The sequence below is a fragment of the Neovison vison genome, chromosome 14, assembly GCF_020171115.1.
Source record: "Neovison vison isolate M4711 chromosome 14, ASM_NN_V1, whole genome shotgun sequence".
In the NCBI taxonomy this organism is placed as follows: Eukaryota; Metazoa; Chordata; class Mammalia; order Carnivora; family Mustelidae; genus Neogale; species Neogale vison.
In genome coordinates, this window is record NC_058104.1 from 15,263,302 (window position 1) to 15,279,615 (window position 16,314).

Consider the following 16,314-nt stretch of genomic DNA (forward strand, 5'->3'; position numbering starts at 1 on the left):
CAACTGATTGGATGAGGCCCACCCACATTATGGAGGGTAATCTGCTTTAACCCAAGCCCACTGATCTGAATGTTAATCTCATCTTTAAAAAAAAAAAAAAGTACTTTAGGCACATCTGGGTGGCTCAAGTCAGTTAAGCATCTGGCTCTTGGTTTTCGCTCAGGTCCTGATCTCATGGGTCATGAGATTGAGTGCCGTGTCAGGCTCCATGCCCAGTGGGGGTCTATTTGGATATTCTCTCCCTCTGCCCCTTCCCCTGCCCACACTTGCTCATGTGTGTACGTGCTCTCTCTCTCTCAAATAAATACATAAACCTTGAAAATAGTCGAATGAAGTACTTTCAGAAATATCGAGCGTTGTTTGACCAAAATACCATGTCCCAGCCACGCTGACCCATATAATTAAGCGTTACAGTCAGCTGGACTTGCTTTGGGATCGGACTTCACAGTCTGACCCCACCTCCACAGTGAGCCAGAGAGAGGAGGGAGCAGCTTGTCTCCTCGTTGGCGAAAGAGTGAAGTTGTTGGTGCCATAGAAAGCGTGTGGAACATTCCGAAGTTTTATGTCAGTCGCACGTGTGGGGTCAGTGTTCGTGGCCATTTCCGGGCTCAGGAGTGTGGGCATTTTTGCAATAGGGCTTCCAAGGAGGAGACTCATTTCTGTTCGCGGTTGATCGCAGCCCCTGGCTTGGCTGGTGCAGCTTAAGTTGGCGCACACGGGCCACATCTTTGGTCAGACGTGCGCCTTCGGTGCTGTGGGCTCACGGGGCTCAGGCAGTAGCTACGAGATGACTGTGTGACCACTTGCCTTTCCTTCCTGGTCACTTCTATCTGCAGGTGGACCCCACTGTTTGGAAAGTGCATCCCACTGCTAAGTGGCTGGGCCACCCCAGTGCTGTCTTGGGGATGGCGCCCCTGGGCCTCTCGGTTTGCGATGGTGGGGTGTGCATGGGGAGTGTCTGCGTGGGTCAGTGACGGTGCGGCTACCCAGGTCAGGGGAGCACGTGTGCCCGTTCTGAAGTGCGGGGGATGGTGGCACGGTGCGGACATTCCAGGTGTGCTCTCACACGTAAGGCGCATTCCGGATTTGGAAGGGAGACACTCACGGACCCGAACCGTCCATTTTGGAGCGGATCTGAGGTCGTGTGGATGTGACGGTGGCGGCAGGCAGTTCCAGAAGGAGCCCTCCCCCCGCCACCTCTGCCCATGGCCGTGGAAGAAGAGGGTGTGATGTGTCCGCCCCACTCCCGTGACGTCCTCGAGAGCTTTCTTGTTGGAGTGTGGCTGCTCTTGGGGTCAAGGTGGTGTTTTCTGACTCAAACTACTACCTGTTCTGTTTGACTCCGCGCACTTCCTGCCTCTCGTTTTCCTCCATGGTGCTGGCATGTGCTGGGATGAGCCCTCATTAGTGGAACCTTTATGACCTCATGCCTGTCTTTGGTGCGCTTTGAAAATGAAAGCGAGTCGGCCTGGCAGGAATTTGCAGAGCCTGACGTGAGTCTGTGGTTCCAAGACTTGGCTCTTTACCGCTCCATCTCCGGACAGGCTTAGCTAGGTTTCTTCCGGAGGCCCTGGGGGAGACCAAGAAGGGGGCCCTAGTGCTTCTGTATGTTCAGAAGTGCTCTTCCTGCCTGCGCATCCCTCTGTTCTCGCCCGTGCGGGTTTGATCCATGGATCCAGCTTTCCAGTTCATGGCTCCTCTTCCCTTGTCCTCCTGACCCAGCGCAGTCCGGCCGTCCCGTCTGCTGTAGGGACAGCTGTTTGGCACTTAGCCCTGACTGTGTTGCATCACAAGCTGCCTGGCTCTAAGTGTTGAATGTTGGTTACCAGCAGCAGGATCAGAGCCTGGGCAGAGCTGGGGACTCTGCTCCCTCCCTGGGATGGGGCGACATGGGGCAGAGACAGGGGCGTCCTTGCACCCAGGGCCGGAGCTGACGGCGATCAGCCAGTGAGGCTCTGCGGAGTGGCCCCATGGTGTCCGTCCTGGTGAGCTGAGTGACCGGGAGAGATTGGGTAGGCCCTGGAAGGGGAGCCCTCAGGGTAGGGCTCCTGCCCTCACGGTAGGGCTCCCACCCCCCGCCTTGGCCAGACAGCGGCCTCTGGGAGACTTTTCACATCAGATGGTGACGCTCACGTCCAGGCGCCCTTGCTGCTTTTCACATTTGTTGTGTGACTCAGGGCAGGTGACTTCACCTGTCTGGGCCCCCAGTTTCCTCATCCGTGCAGTGGGGATGATAATACTAGGCAGGCTGCTGGGAGGATTACATGAGATGGAACAGCCCATAGAAGCTTCCAGAAGTTTCTGACATTATGTGCATATGGATTGTTGTGGCCAGTGTCGTCGTCATCAGCCGTGAGTCCCCTGGACCACACGGAGTCTGAAGTCTTTTACAGCTGTGGGGATGTTGGGGTCATCTCTTTGTTCCGGGCTTGGCAGGCTGGGTCACAAGTGGGACTTGGCACCCCCAACCCGTACCACACTGGGGTCGTGTACGTTGTCCCCTTGAAAGGGGGTCATGGGCAGCCTCTGACAGGGCATGGCCTGCTCTTTGATCTGTGTTTTCTTCCTTGCTGGAGGCCCAGCCCTTGACCTTCGGCCGTGTCAACTGTGATCCTCTCTGGTGGTCCTGAGGTGGCCGGTTCTCCCCAGCTCTCCTCTCCTTACTCTGCATTCACGGAGGGAAATGGCGGGCACTTTGGGTGATAAGTGAAGGCCATGCCAGGGGCTCTGGGGGAGGGGGAGCAAGCCTCAGTGTCCAGGACATACCATGTTCAAGGAAGTGGCCCAGGCGTCTGGACAGATGGACCCACAGACATCAGGACAGACGTCAGGGGTCCGAGGCATCTCACTTGGTTGGTTACTTGTCTCTGCTTTCTTTGCCCCATGAGATCAGTGTGGCAGAGACTGGTTCCTTGTCAGGCCTCTGGGGAGAGGGCTGGGCCTGCGTTCTCCGTGGTCCCTTCACGCGCGGACGGAAAATTATCCAGACCTTAAGGTTTGCCTGCCGACCCTCTTCTTTCAGACATAACGGTTTGCCGCTCGCTGACCCATTATTGAAGGGAAACCTGTGGTTTCTGGGACCCAGAGCTGAGCCTGTGTTGTTGGAGGGAGCGCACGACCCCAGCTACGGAATTGGAAGCGCGTTTGCAGTTTCTGGGGCTCGTTCTGGGGCTCTGGCAAAACGAGAATGTACTCGCCATCCGCACCCCCTCTCAGCTTCCTCTCACCTGTGTGTGGGGCCTGGACGGTGGTCGGGGAGGCAGGAGACACGTCTGATTCTGCAGGTTCCGTTGTCTAGGGATAGTCTCTGGCCTGGCTGCTCCCTTCCCCAAGTCCGCCTGCCCGGCTGCCTGGCACGGGCCATTGCCGGGTCCCCTGAGAGCACCAGGCCCCCCACCGAGGCACCGGGTGCTGAGCACCTCCTGCCCCCTCGGCTCTGCAGGGACCAGGGAACCACGGGGAGGGCTTCTTTCAAGTCAGCCTGAGGGCAGCGGGGGACACCGGTCTGTGTGGTTTGGTACACCGTGTGGGGGGCGTCCGGCCGGAACAGGAATTCAGCTTCCATTCCTGGGGGCAGTGCCGTATCCGTGCCCTTTCTCCGGGCCATCTCTCCGTATCTCCGTACGTCTGCGGCCTGCGGACCTCTCCTTCCTCGCACCTTCCTTCCCGCGCTCGCTTCTGCCGTGAGGCACAGGGTGTCTGATGGGGAGCAACGTGCGCGTCCATCCGCACCTACCCAGTGCTTTAAAACCGCACCGTCCTCCGCTCGAGAAGATTCCACTCGTCTTCTCTGTCGCAAGCAGTGAGCCAGGCCCAGGGATTTTTTTTTTTTGAGGCAGAGTTTACTCCCTAGATACTGAAGACCCAGGAAGGAATGCTGATTTTCGTAATACTGACTGTATTCATCTTGTCTGCCCACTGGGAAAGCCCGAGGACGCAGGGCGCAGGAGAGGTGAAGGTGAGCCGGGCAAGGACAGAGCCCCGGGTGGGTGGGTCCCGCAGGAAGGGTCTGCGTGAGGGAGCCGGGAAGCCGGGCTCATGGGGACAGGGAGGACACAGAAGGGGACGACGGGAATAGGCGACAGCCAGGATGACTGGGTCTTCCTGTGAGTCTGTGCGTTGCATTTTTATGGGGTCTCAAGTGACCTTTATGGGGACCTTAGCCAGGCACCCCAGCGAGGCACACACATCTCAGGTGCAGAGATGACAAACCAGGAGCGGCGTCCTCAGGGTGACATGTCCAGCGTGTGACCGAGCCCTTCTCGTTTTTGAAATCTGCCCCTCCCTGATTTACTGCAGGGCCACCTTGACCCATGAAGGGGCCGGGGGAGGCCATTCCTCCAAGGTCCCACATCTCCCCTTCACCCGGCGGAGAGGCCCGACTCACACTGAGTCTTGACTGCGTCACGCCCCAGTGCCTGTGGTGAAAGACGGTGCTGGTACCACGCACTCCGGTCTCTCCACTTCCTAATTCCAAGCCGGAAGATGTTAACAACAGAGGACCAAAGCACCAGCCCTGGGATGAGCACTCTGCAGAGGCGGGTGTGTACGGCGGGTGTGCGCTCGTGCGTGGGTGGGTGAGGGATCGCACTGCCCGCCTGCCGGGCTCGGGGTGGTTGAGGGGGCTCGGAGAGACCTTCCGGGGCAGCCTCCTCCCTCAGATCACCCCGCAGTAAATGAGATGACTCCCGCTGACTGCCCGGGAGCCCGTCAATAACCGTCCTCCTCTCCCTGGCAGCCCCCAGAAGTGAATTTACAGCGACATGGTAAAAATGAGGCTCCGTGATCAATGGGTCCCCAGACAGTCTCTTCCCGGAGACACAAATGTGTATCGTAACAAAACTTTATTTTCTCCCGAAAATTGCCTGCATGATTAATACGGCCTGACACAGCCCAAGCTGTTCCGCATTAAAAAAACACGCCGTTGTTCTGCCTCCTTCTTCAGTGCCGTCCGTCTCACTCTGGTCCTTCATCGGGTTCCCTTTGTTTTCTCCTCTAACGTGCGTGCTCTGAGCTTTTCAGTCTTGGGCAAGGGGGAAGAGAACGCATGGAAATGTCCTAGCTTGCTCTTCATCCCGCTGGGTTCCCCGCCCATTCGCTGGTGCCCTGGGGACTGAGCCAAGCAGAGCACGTTCCCTGGGAATTAAACCACCTCTTAGGGGCGCCTGGGTGGCTCACTGGGTTGAGCCTCTGCCTTCGGCTCGGATCATGATCTCAGGGTCCTGGGATGGAGCCCCGCATCGGGGGTCTCTGCTCAGCGGGGAGCCTTCTTCCTCCTCTCTGCCTACTTGTGATCTCTGTCTCTCATAAATTAAAATAAATAAATAAATAAATAAATAGACCACCTCTTAAATCACCAGGAGCTCTACACCCTGGGGTCTAGCCTCGGTGAAAAGAAACTCTTCTCTTTCCTCTCCTGGGGGGGTTGCTGTGAGGGAGGACCTTCGAGGCAGGCAGCCCCATCTCCAGCCCCCACCCCAACAAGATTTTAGGAAGAGTCGGGGTGTCTCGGGCAGCACGCTTCCGTGATTATGATTATCCACGTGTGTGTTTTAGGTCCTAGATTGCAGGCTGCACCATAACAGGTCTCCAGGAGATGTCTCCGTTTGGGTTCCCCCAGAAGCAGATGCTGAGACAAAGATTTGAGTGTGTCAGGCGTCCCCGAAAGGTGTGGGTGACGAGATCAGTCCCCCCGCGGGCCTCTGGGAGCCGGTGTGAAGCACCCCTCGGAGTCAGCCGCTCGGGGTGAGCGAGCGGGGACTGATGTGCCAGCTGCCGGCAGGTGGGGCAGAGCGGGGCTTGGGTGGCAGCCAAGGAGGCTCCAGGCAGGGAGATGCTCCCGGAGTGGGAAGTTGGGCAGGAGGCACCGAAGTGGGATCAGGTAAGTCTTGGAGAATCGGGGCTGGGTCCTTTAACAGTCTCCTTCTTAGGTTTTCGCCAAGAGGGGCCAAGGGAGAGCCTGTGACTTACACCTTGGGAGGACATGTCCATACCCGTCCCTAGTGCCCACGTCTTCTCCCTCCTCTGACTCCCCCCCCGCCTCTCCCCCCACAGGTGCAAGGAGCTGAAGTACCCCAAGGAGCTGCCGCAGATCTCCATCATCTTCATCTTCGTGAACGAGGCGCTGTCGGTGATCCTGCGGTCCGTCCACAGCGCTGTCAACCACACACCCACACACCTGCTCAAGGAGATCATCCTGGTGGATGACAACAGCGACGAAGGTGAGGGACGGCCCGGCTGCTTTGGAGAGGAGCGTGCGTGATGTCCGTAGCGGGGGAACGCCACTGGCGCTGTCACGGGAGCCCACGAGTGTTCGCCTCCCGGCCCTGGGGCATGCCTGCAGGGTGCGAGGTGTTTTGAGAAGGACATCTGGGCGAGCACTGGTCCGTTAGACCGCGCAGTGCTAGAGGCCCTTAAGATTTCATGCCTGGCCGCTTCTCTAGACTCATTTCCCTTCTCCTCATGACCTCAAGTAAGCAGATGACACCCAAGGGCTGACTTCTTCCACGCTCCCCGCCCCCAACCGTGGCCATTGTCCTGTGATGGGGACCGTTCACCTTGTATCGAAAGTCCCCTCTGGGCCATTGTGCCCATAAAGACCGTAGGTGGGAATGAGTGGTGTTCACAGGCCTTCCGTGGTTCAGCTCTGTTGGGAATGATGGCTCGGTGAAAAAATCCCAAACGAACGAGTGTTGGGCAGCGGTAATAGAAGTCCCCTGAGACCTTTGGAGACCAGTCAGCGGGCGGGCCTGATGTCCGGGTGGGGGTGATGGGCGGATTGGTCTTGCTAATTGTGCCTTGATGTAGGGTCTTAGCCTCCAGAATTCCCTGTGCTCACTGCAGGGAGAAAGCCCCATGGGCTGATGACATAGAAGAAGGCCAGCCTCGTGCTTCGGGCTGAGGAAGGGTTAGGGGCAGGCTGACCCCCTTGCTCTCGGCATGATGATGGAGGCTTTCCCCGTGTGTGTCCCCAGGTCAGGAACGGGGGAAGAAGTTAGAGGGCGATGCCACAGGTCCTGGTAAAACCTGATTACAGCCAGGAGCTCTGGGCTGGGCCTGTCACGTGTCAGCAGCCCAGGTGCTGCCAGCCCCCGGCCCCTTCTGAGCTGGCTGACTGTCACCCAGAGGGCTCGGGGACCCTGGGCCCAGCCATCCGCCCGCCAGGGGATACCCCCTGCCCTGGGGCCTCGAGGTGCTGAGGACCGATGCAGCACTTGCTGTATCTCTCACAACCTCAGTTTTCTCTTTTGACCTTTGGCCATTTCATTATCCATTGATCCTTCTGAAATGGACATTGATGGTCTCCTTGTGAGAACATGGCTCATTCTGTTCCCTGAAGCCTCCAGGTTGTCTGGTGAAGTCATCTCCCTGACGTGGCTCCCAGAGCCCCTCGATGCAGCCTCCCTCTGAGCCCGCCAGGCACCTCCTGCTTCAGCAGAGGCAATCCCCAACCCTTTTGCCGGCCAGAGTCCACCCACTTGTTCCCCAGGTGTCCCCTGTGTCATCTCTTCAGAGATCTCTTTGGCTGACATCCTAGGGCCCTTGCTCTGTGCTCCCTCCGCTTCTGACGCACGCAGCTGGTGACGCCTCTGTGTCTGGCACAGCTGGCTTCTCAGGGCTGGGCAGGACTTGGTTCCCCATGGCCCGGCTGCTTAGCCGACCCTCGGGGAGCCTCACCCAGCCCGGGAGTGAGTGATGAAGGACAGGGTTGGCATGGGCCAGCGGGAGCCGGCAGCGGTGGCTGGAGGCAGGGCAGAGAAGAGCGAGCAGATGCAGGGAAGAGAGCTGGGTGGTCTCCTCTGGACAGACTTGGGGGGAGGACTCACTGCCCGTGCGGCTCTCCCCACTCAGGGAATCTTGGCAGAGCTCAGCCAGGGAGGAAGAAACCAAAGTCCAAGCCAGTCCCACCCAGAACACAAGTGGCGGTGGTCTCCAGAAGGTGACTTAGCTTGGGCTTCCCCAGAAGCAGACCCTGAGACGAAAGTGGCGCCTGTTAGTGGATTCGCGAGGGGAGAGCACACCTCCAGGAGCGAGGACAAAGCAGGGCCAGGAAGGGAAGGCATCCCCCAAGGGTGTGGTGTGTGGACAGCCCCTGCGCGTGACAGAGCTTCACCCCCCGGGGGCATTCGGGGCATGGAGGCAGTGGGAAGCCCACTCCTGGGAGTCAGCCTGCTCTGGGGTATTGACGCACCTTCGGCGTTCCGTCAGCACCTCCTGGAGCCCCACCCTGCAGGAAATGCAGTCTCTCCAGAGGTCCAAAGTGCTGCTGAGAATTTCTGTTTCTCGCAGATTCCCAGGTGGGGCTGAGGCTACTGTTAGGGACAGCCCGCTGAAAACCACGGAGTTAAGTACTATTTCGGTGGTTCCGTGGGTGAGAGCGGGTGAGACAGGTGCTTGGCCCAGTCTGAGCACAAAGTTACTTCCCATTCATCTTCTTCTCTGCCCCTCCACCTTCCCAAACACCCAGTGAATCGTAGTAACACGGGTTCCCTCTTCCTTGCCTCCAGCCTCTGTGTGTTCTCCGAGCAGAAGGGCCTTGTCTCTAACTGGAAGAGGAACTTAATGATATTTCTCTTTGTTGAGATTTTCTTGCTGACTTGTATTATCGAGATCTGTACGTGTTCTGTAGACCCTTGAGAAGATCCCCACGCACTGTCATCATGGGACTGAGTTCCTGCCAGACGTCAATTTTGTGTATTTACGTGGACCCAAAGTTTATTTTCTTGAGTCTTTCTGAGGATGATGCTTTAAAATCTCCTCCTACGATGACTCTTGCTTCCTGTGTTCCTAATGATGTTTGATTTCTGTATCTGTTGTCAGTTTCTTTGGCAACTATAGACTTGTGTCTGCATGGCTTCGCTCTTCGTGGTGGTTGTCACCATTATGTAATGCGCCCTTTATCTCAAAAGCATATTTTCCCCCTTGCCTTGAGTTTTGTTCATCGAACGTTAATATTCTTCTCCCTGCTTACCTTCTGCTTGAGCGTGATTAAACCATTTTTTCCAGCCTTACCATATTTTCTCATCTGAAAGGTAATGCATGTTTTTTGTAGGGAAATTGAACATTCCCAAAAGGACTTGTAATTGGAAAGTAAAATACTGAGCGGAGTAACTGAAGACAAGGGCTCATTCCCCCTCATCCTCCCTTTCTTTAATGCGTACGTTAACCTAGTTAAGATCCTATGGTAAAAACAAGTTAGTGTTCTTGTTCTCCCCCTGAATTGTGACATGTAACATTCCTCTTTTTATTCAGAAAGATCTGGGGTACCCAGGCGTCTCAGTCAGTTGAGCATCTGACTTTTGGTTTCTGCTCAGGTCATGATCTTATGGGTTATGGGTTTGAGCCCTGTGTCCAGCTCTGCGCTTAGCGGGGAGTCTGCTCAAAAGAGTCTCTCCCTCTGCTCCCCTACCTCCTCTCTCTAAAATAAATAAATGAACCCAAATAAGTAAATAAATACACAAGATCTGCAAACCTCATTTTTTAAAAAAGATTTTATTTATTTATTTGACAGAGATCACAAGTAGGCAGAGAGGCAGGCAGAGAGAGAGGAGGGGAAGCAGGCTCCCTGCTGAGCAGAGAGCCTGACGCGGGACTCGATCCCAGGACCCCGAGATCATGACCCGAGCCGAAGGCAGCAGCTTAACCTACTGAGCCACCCAGGTGCCCTGCAAACCTCATTTTCATGAGGGTAGAGTGGGCCGTTCTCAGACTGGTCAAGACTGGCTCGGGTAGGAACTGTAATCCTGTACCTCTTTGGTTATCCCATACATTAAAGAAAAATGAGGCTTTCTCAGAAAAATAAGAAAGAGAAAGAAAGAAAGAGAGAGAGAGACAGAGAGAGAGAAAGGAAAAGAAAAGAAAGGAAGGAAAACCTGGCTCGGGCCCTGTGTGGATAAATGTGAGTAAAGTCCAAACGACTGGGGATCTGTGCACACAGGCAACTCGGCAACTTGCCCTTGTGGGTTGTTTTCTCTAATGAGTTCTTGCATTCCGCTTTGGTGTTGACTCCGGCTCAAGGTAAGCCCAGGTAAGATGCGGGCCTTTGTGGCCATGGGCATTAAACTGAAATCACTCATGCAAACTTCAGCAGCTGTCACTGCTCACCCGATCCAGTGGGCACTTTCCTGCTCCGACCTGGCCATCTTTGACGTTGTTGGCGGCTTCCTTCCTGGCGCTGACCTCCTCCCGAGTCCCCAGCATCTCTGTCTTCTCCACCTTGACTCCTTGCTTCCAAGGGGATTACTCATGCTTCTTACTATCAGGACACAGTGGGCACTTTCTCCCGTGTGCGTGTTCGGAATGATCTGCAGATCCATCGTTCTGGTGCAGGGCAACTCACGCTCTCCCCTGAGCCCCAAACCTGGGTCCTCTGCGTCCTCTATGGCTCAGGACCGGAAGGCTTTTCATTTTCCCTCTCCGCTCCCTTTCTCAGCATCCCCTTCATTCCTCTTGAGCGTGATCCTGCCTGGCCGTATCCCGAGGCACTGGTCCTTGTTTAGGCGCTCAGCGTTCTTTGCTTTGATCTTTATTTGAGGGGTTGAGGAGAAGGGGATTTGGGTGCATGGAATTGTATTAATCATAATTCATTTTTTTATGGATTTTTATTTATTTGACAGACAGAGATGACAAGTAGGCAGAGGGGCACATGGCAGGTAGTGGGAAAGCAGACTCCCTGCTAAGCAGAGAGCCCAATGCAGGACTCGATCCCAGGACCCTGAGATCATGACCTGAGCCCAAGGCAGAGGCTTTAATCCGCTGAGCCACCCAGGAGCCCCATCCCTTTAGTCTGTCTTATTTAGAGAAATGTCTGTTCAAAGCTTTTGCCCATTTTTGAAATGTTGTCTCTTCAGCATAGAACTATCATTGCTTATATCCTGTGGCTATACACTCTTATCAAGTATATTCTGTAAGTATTTTTTTGCAAATGTATTTGCAGACATTGTCTTTTCTCTTGATAGTGTCTTTTGATGCAAAAACATTTTTAATTTTCATGAAGTCTGGTTTATTTTTCTTTTGAGTTTTGGAGCTTGTTGGTGTCACAGCTAAGACACCATTGCCTAACTCAAGGTCCCAAAGATTTACATCTATATTCTCTTCTAAGTGTCCTATGGTTTTAGCTCTTACATGTAGCTCCATATCCTTTGTGAATCACTTGTATATGGTTTGAGGTAGGGGTCTGAATTTTTTTTTTCCATGAGGATATTCAGTTGTCCTGGGACCATTCGTTGAAGAGACCATTCTTTTCCCATCGAGTGGTCATGGCATCCTTGTCAAAAATAAACTGCTTTGTAAATGGGAGGGCTTATTTTTGGGCTTTATATCCTGTGTCATTGATCTGTGTGTCTGTCCTGCGGCTGGTACCACGCTGTCTTGAAAACTCTTCCTTTATAGGACATTTTAAAATCAGGAAGTGAGTCTTCCAAACTACTTCTTCCTTTTCAAGATTGGTTTGTCCATTCTGGATCCCACATGTTGACATACGAATTTTAGGACGAGTTTGTCCATTTCTGTGAAAAGACAGTTGGAATTTCGTCAGGTTTTTCATTGAAGCTATCTGTCCATCTGAGGGGTATCGTCATCTTAGCGGTATTAACGTGCCAATCCATGATGTGGAGTGTCTGTTTATTTAGATCTTCTTTAATTTCTTTCAACAGTGTTTGTAGTTTTCAACGTATCAGACTTCCCTTCTTTGGTTAAATTTATTCCTAGATATTTTATTATTTTTGATGCTGTTGTAAGTAGAATTGTTTTCTTAATTTCGTTTTTGGACTACTCATTGCTCATGTATGGAAGTGCAACTGGTTTTTGTATATCAATCTTGTGTTCTTCTATGTTGCTGAACTTGTTTATTAGCTCTGATTGTGGGGGGGGGTGTGCGTGTGTGTGTGTGTTCTTTAGAGTTTCTGTCTAGAATATCCCATCATCTTCAAATAGTGACAAGTTTATTCTCACTTTCCAATATGGATGCCTTTTATTTATTTTTCTTCCTTGGTTTTCCTGGGTCCTATATTTTTAGAAATGTTTACTCTTTACCAAATGCCTGATATCCCATCATGTCTAGAGCAAGAACATTGGCCCATGTGTATTCTGATTGTTTATAAAAGGCTCCTTGGGAGACGAGAGCTAAGTCATGAGTGAGCTCAACGAAACACAGGGCTCAAGCAGGGACCCCAGCAGGGACATCTAGCAAGCTGTTGTGTGGACCAGTGCTGGGTGCAAGGCGAAAATCTGGACAGAAGGAATGGCTGCCCTGTGTTTTCTGCCCGTGACCTCACCACGGTGCACTGCCTACTCTTAGGAGGAGGTCAAAGCAGACCATGTCTGAGGGATGAAATGAACGTCCTCAGCTGATCCAGGCAGCAGGCGTGGAGAGAGAGAGCACAAACCCTGTCCGCCCGTGGTCAGAATGTCCAATTACAGGGGAGAATGGGGACAGTCCATCCTCATTCAGACATCATTTCACTCATCAGAGCAGCAAAGATGACAAAGATTAATAAGCGCCCGTGTCGGTGAGGAAACAGAGCAGAGAGACTCTCATATCTTCTCACGAGACAGAACTCATATCTGGAGAACAGTTTATCAATTCGTATTAGAAGTTCTTGTCCCAGTTTGTTTCTCGGAGTCCACGGTCTCTCATGGTTCGTCTCCTGCTCTGAGGGAGGGGGCGGGGGGATGGGTTGGCCGCTGGCTTTAGGGAGCACTGGGTGTTACACGTAAGCAGTGAACCCTGGAATACTGCACCAAAAACTGAGGACGTACTGTATGGTGACTAACATAATAAATACACACAGAGAGAAAAGTTCTTATCTCATTCAGACAGCCTGTCCTCAGTTTAAAAATGAGGTATGTTTGCAGGAGAGAGTAATGGCAGCTCTCTTTGTATCTGCCTCAAGTCCCCACTGCTCCGCCGTGGACAGAGGCCACGATGGCCGTGTGTCATTGTCACCTGGGATCCCTCCTCACCACCCTCCTGGGGACCTCCTTCACCCCCTCTCTTATGCTAAGCTCCACACTTTTCTCTTTTCTTGGCTTCCGTGCTCATTTTGGTGAAACACGACAGCTAGAAGCTTCGTTAAGGAAGACCGCAAGGAAGATGAACTCTTCGGAGATCATCCATTTCTGAAGACAGCTTTGTCCTCATTTTCTATGTGACTGATGGCCTGGCTGAGACGGGTACCCCCTTCTTTCCGACGTTGATGCTCTTGCTGCTTTATCTTCCTTTCAGTGTTTTTTAGAAGAACAAAGGCATTCCGGTTTCTGATCCTTTGTGCGTTTTTTCCTTTTTGGAAGCTGGTGGCATCTTCAGTTTGTCCCCACAGTTTTGAAATTCCCAGTGGCGAGCCTTGGTGTGGGCTCAGTCTTCATCTTTAGTGGCCCCAATCTGGAATCGAATGTCTGTCAGCTTTTGGAAAATTTCTTGGAATATTTCATGCATAATTCCTGTCCATTCTTCTCGGTTCTCTATTTCAGTGTCTCCCCTGATCCCATCTTTTCCCGCATTTTTCCATTATTAAGCCTCTTGGGCAGAACTTTTAATTTTCTCATCCTTTCTCTGCCGCCTTATCGTTCCTTACATTTTTTGCTCGGCTTTGTTTGCTCTCTCCAGTTTTTATCTTCCTTCCCTTCTATTCAGTTTTTTATCTCTGCTATCATGGTTTTACTTCCAAGTGCTCATTTTTATTCTCTGAGAGCTCCTTTTTATGGCATATTGTTCTTACTTAATAGAAGCAATATGTTTCCTTATCCCCTGGAGGATATTAATAATATTTCGTCTTTTGTTTTGTTTTTCCATCTTTCTCCCTGTACAGTCTGTCTCCACACGTTGCTTTTCTCCTGCTCTTTGCTGTGTGGCTTCTGGCTCCCACACTGGAGGCCTCCCCCGTCGGGATCACCGCTGGTTTTGACAGCAGAGGGGTCGTGTGGGCTGGAGCACAGGGCGGGGACGGGGATCTAGTGACAGGTTGCCTTTTGAATGGCCTTCCCTCTGGTCCTCCTCGTTTCTGTTTCCCCGATTTACCCACAGTTCAAGAGGTACGTGGTGCTGGTGCCATCACTGTCCCTCAAGGATTCTCTGTCCCTCAAGATACAAATTGAGTTGATTCTCAGGGTTTCCCATGGTTAGCTTGGGGTTCAGCTGCCACACGGCGGTCTGTATGCTTTCTTACCCTTTCCAGCTTCCCTGATACTGTGCTTGTGTCTCCTCTTGCGCTATCTCCTATCTCGGAATAGGTCTGAGTATGGGTCTATTTTATTTCATTTTTAAAAATCCCTTTACTGTAGTTTTCAGTGGCTTGGAGTAAGGAAGTGCATCAGATTTATAAGTTAAATTCATCTTCTTATCGTGATTAATATGCCATATTAGTTTTAATAACTTTTAATTGAATTGGTAAGTTGCTCTCCAGCTCCATGGTTCTGTCCCATGAGAAGGACATGAGAGTCTGTTTCTCCATATCCTCCCCCGACACTGACTCTGATTTATCTTCGTCATCTTTACTGTTCTAATGAGTGAGAAGTGACATACCTTTAAGTCCACTTTTTTTGAATCCTACTGATAATGGGAGCTTCTTTGTATGTTTTAGTGCCTTTATTTTCATAGAAATTTGCCAACTGATGACCCCACCTTCTGTTTTCTCCTGAAGAATTGATCTTTGCTTCACGGATTTGTAAGAACAGTGTGTATATATTAAATGAGCTCCTTTCACGTTCATCTATCAGGTGTTTCTCCAAACTTGTGCTTTTCACTTTTTCTTGTTTATTGCATTTTTCTGACAAATGCAAATTTTACATTTTTAAATTTACATTTTACATGTTCAAATCCACTTTTTTGAGTGATGTCCCGAGAAAGTTATTTATCATCCCTAGATGGCACAAATATTCATGCGTATTTTCTTACAGGTAAATTTTTTTTTTCAAAATCAATTCCAAACAGATTAAACATTTTTATGTTCAGGTATAGGAGTTTCAGCACAGAGACCCTTGTCTCCAAGTATGCTTCTCTGAATTTCTTTAATAATCAATCTATTCTCATTTAACCACTGATTTGATGTTGCCTGTTTTCATATGCTAAAATATTCTAGATTTGGAAACAAGGTGGCCAGGTCACATGAGGACTTATTGGTTTGGGAGGAGGGTGAGGAGGAGGGGGTAGTCATAGAAGGGTCCCGGCTCTGGTGACCGGGTGGGTGTTGGCGCCACTCGTTAGAAGGGAATATGACAGAAGTAGCAGTTGTGGGAAGGAGACTGAGTTTACTGTTCTGGATGTGCCAAGTCCAAATACCCATGGAAGTTAACGCACCTTCAAAACTCAGGAGAGGGGTAACTGTCGCCATCAAACTAATATTCGTGGCTAGAAATAATATTCGACTAAAGTAATACTCAAATAACAATAGAGACTTCTTTATTTCTACTATCGTAATCCTTAATACATTTTTAAATATGTCTTATCAAAAGTTTTCAACTACTTTTTTAAAACTTCCCTCAGGGACGCCTGGGTGGCTCAGTTGGTTGGGCGGCTGCCTTCGGCTCAGGTCATGATCCTGGCGTCAGGGATCGAGTCCCACATGGGGCTCCTTGCTCAGCAGGGAGCCTCCTTCTCCCTCTGCCTCTGCCTGCCGTTCTGTCTGCCTGTGCTCACTCGCTCGCTCGCTCTCTCTCTGACAAATAAATAGATAAAAAATCTTTAAAAATAAAATAAAATAAAAATTGAAACTTTAAAAAAATTAAAAATAAAAACTTCCCTCACTACCTTCTTTGTTCTTGGGCAATAGCATGTGGAGCAAAAGGTAGAATCGAATCCTCTGTGCTGCTGGCCAAGGCCCTTACCTTTTCTGATCTCGAGCAATTTGTGGATAATAGTGGCTTTTATACAGGGATTAAATTGTGAGGTTTAGAGGTAATACTTGCAAAGCGCACGGTACAAGTCCTGGAAATAAAATAAAGGTTGTTCCTGCGGAGTGTGCTCACGGTGTTATTTGATTGGCTAGCTCCAGACCGTTCTTCAACACTACTTCTGTGTCACCTCCCCTGGGAAGCCATCCTGGATTTCCCAGCTGTGGCAGGGTTGGGGGCCCTTTGCCTCTCCTCCCCAGGCACCAGCATGGATTTTGGCGCAGCACTAGGGCCGCTGTGTTGCCTTTGTGTGCCTGTCCCTCTCTGGATGTGAGACCCTTTAGGGTAAGAACCACAGCTCCTTCTCGCTGCTTTCCCAGCACGCCGCTGAGTCACGGTCAGTGCTGATTATTTACTTAAAGTGCACGTGTGCAAAGATGTTTTTCCTACTGCATCCCAGGAGCTTTTTAACTTGGTCTCGTACAT

At 51.6% G+C, this 16,314-nt stretch overlaps 1 protein-coding gene across 2 annotated transcripts in view; it reads left to right on the forward strand.

Moving 5' to 3' along the window:
• GALNT17 (polypeptide N-acetylgalactosaminyltransferase 17) overlaps positions 1-16,314 on the forward strand; it is a 418,110-nt gene that overhangs the window by 189,120 nt on the left and 212,676 nt on the right. Inside the window, exon 3 of one of the 2 annotated variants that reach the window (XM_044233871.1) lies at positions 6,055-6,221. The exons of the other annotated variant lie outside the window; for it this stretch is intronic. Coding sequence (XP_044089806.1) covers positions 6,055-6,221 — 167 coding nt within the window. The remainder of the gene's footprint in view (positions 1-6,054; positions 6,222-16,314) is intronic. 2 annotated transcript variants of the gene reach the window in all.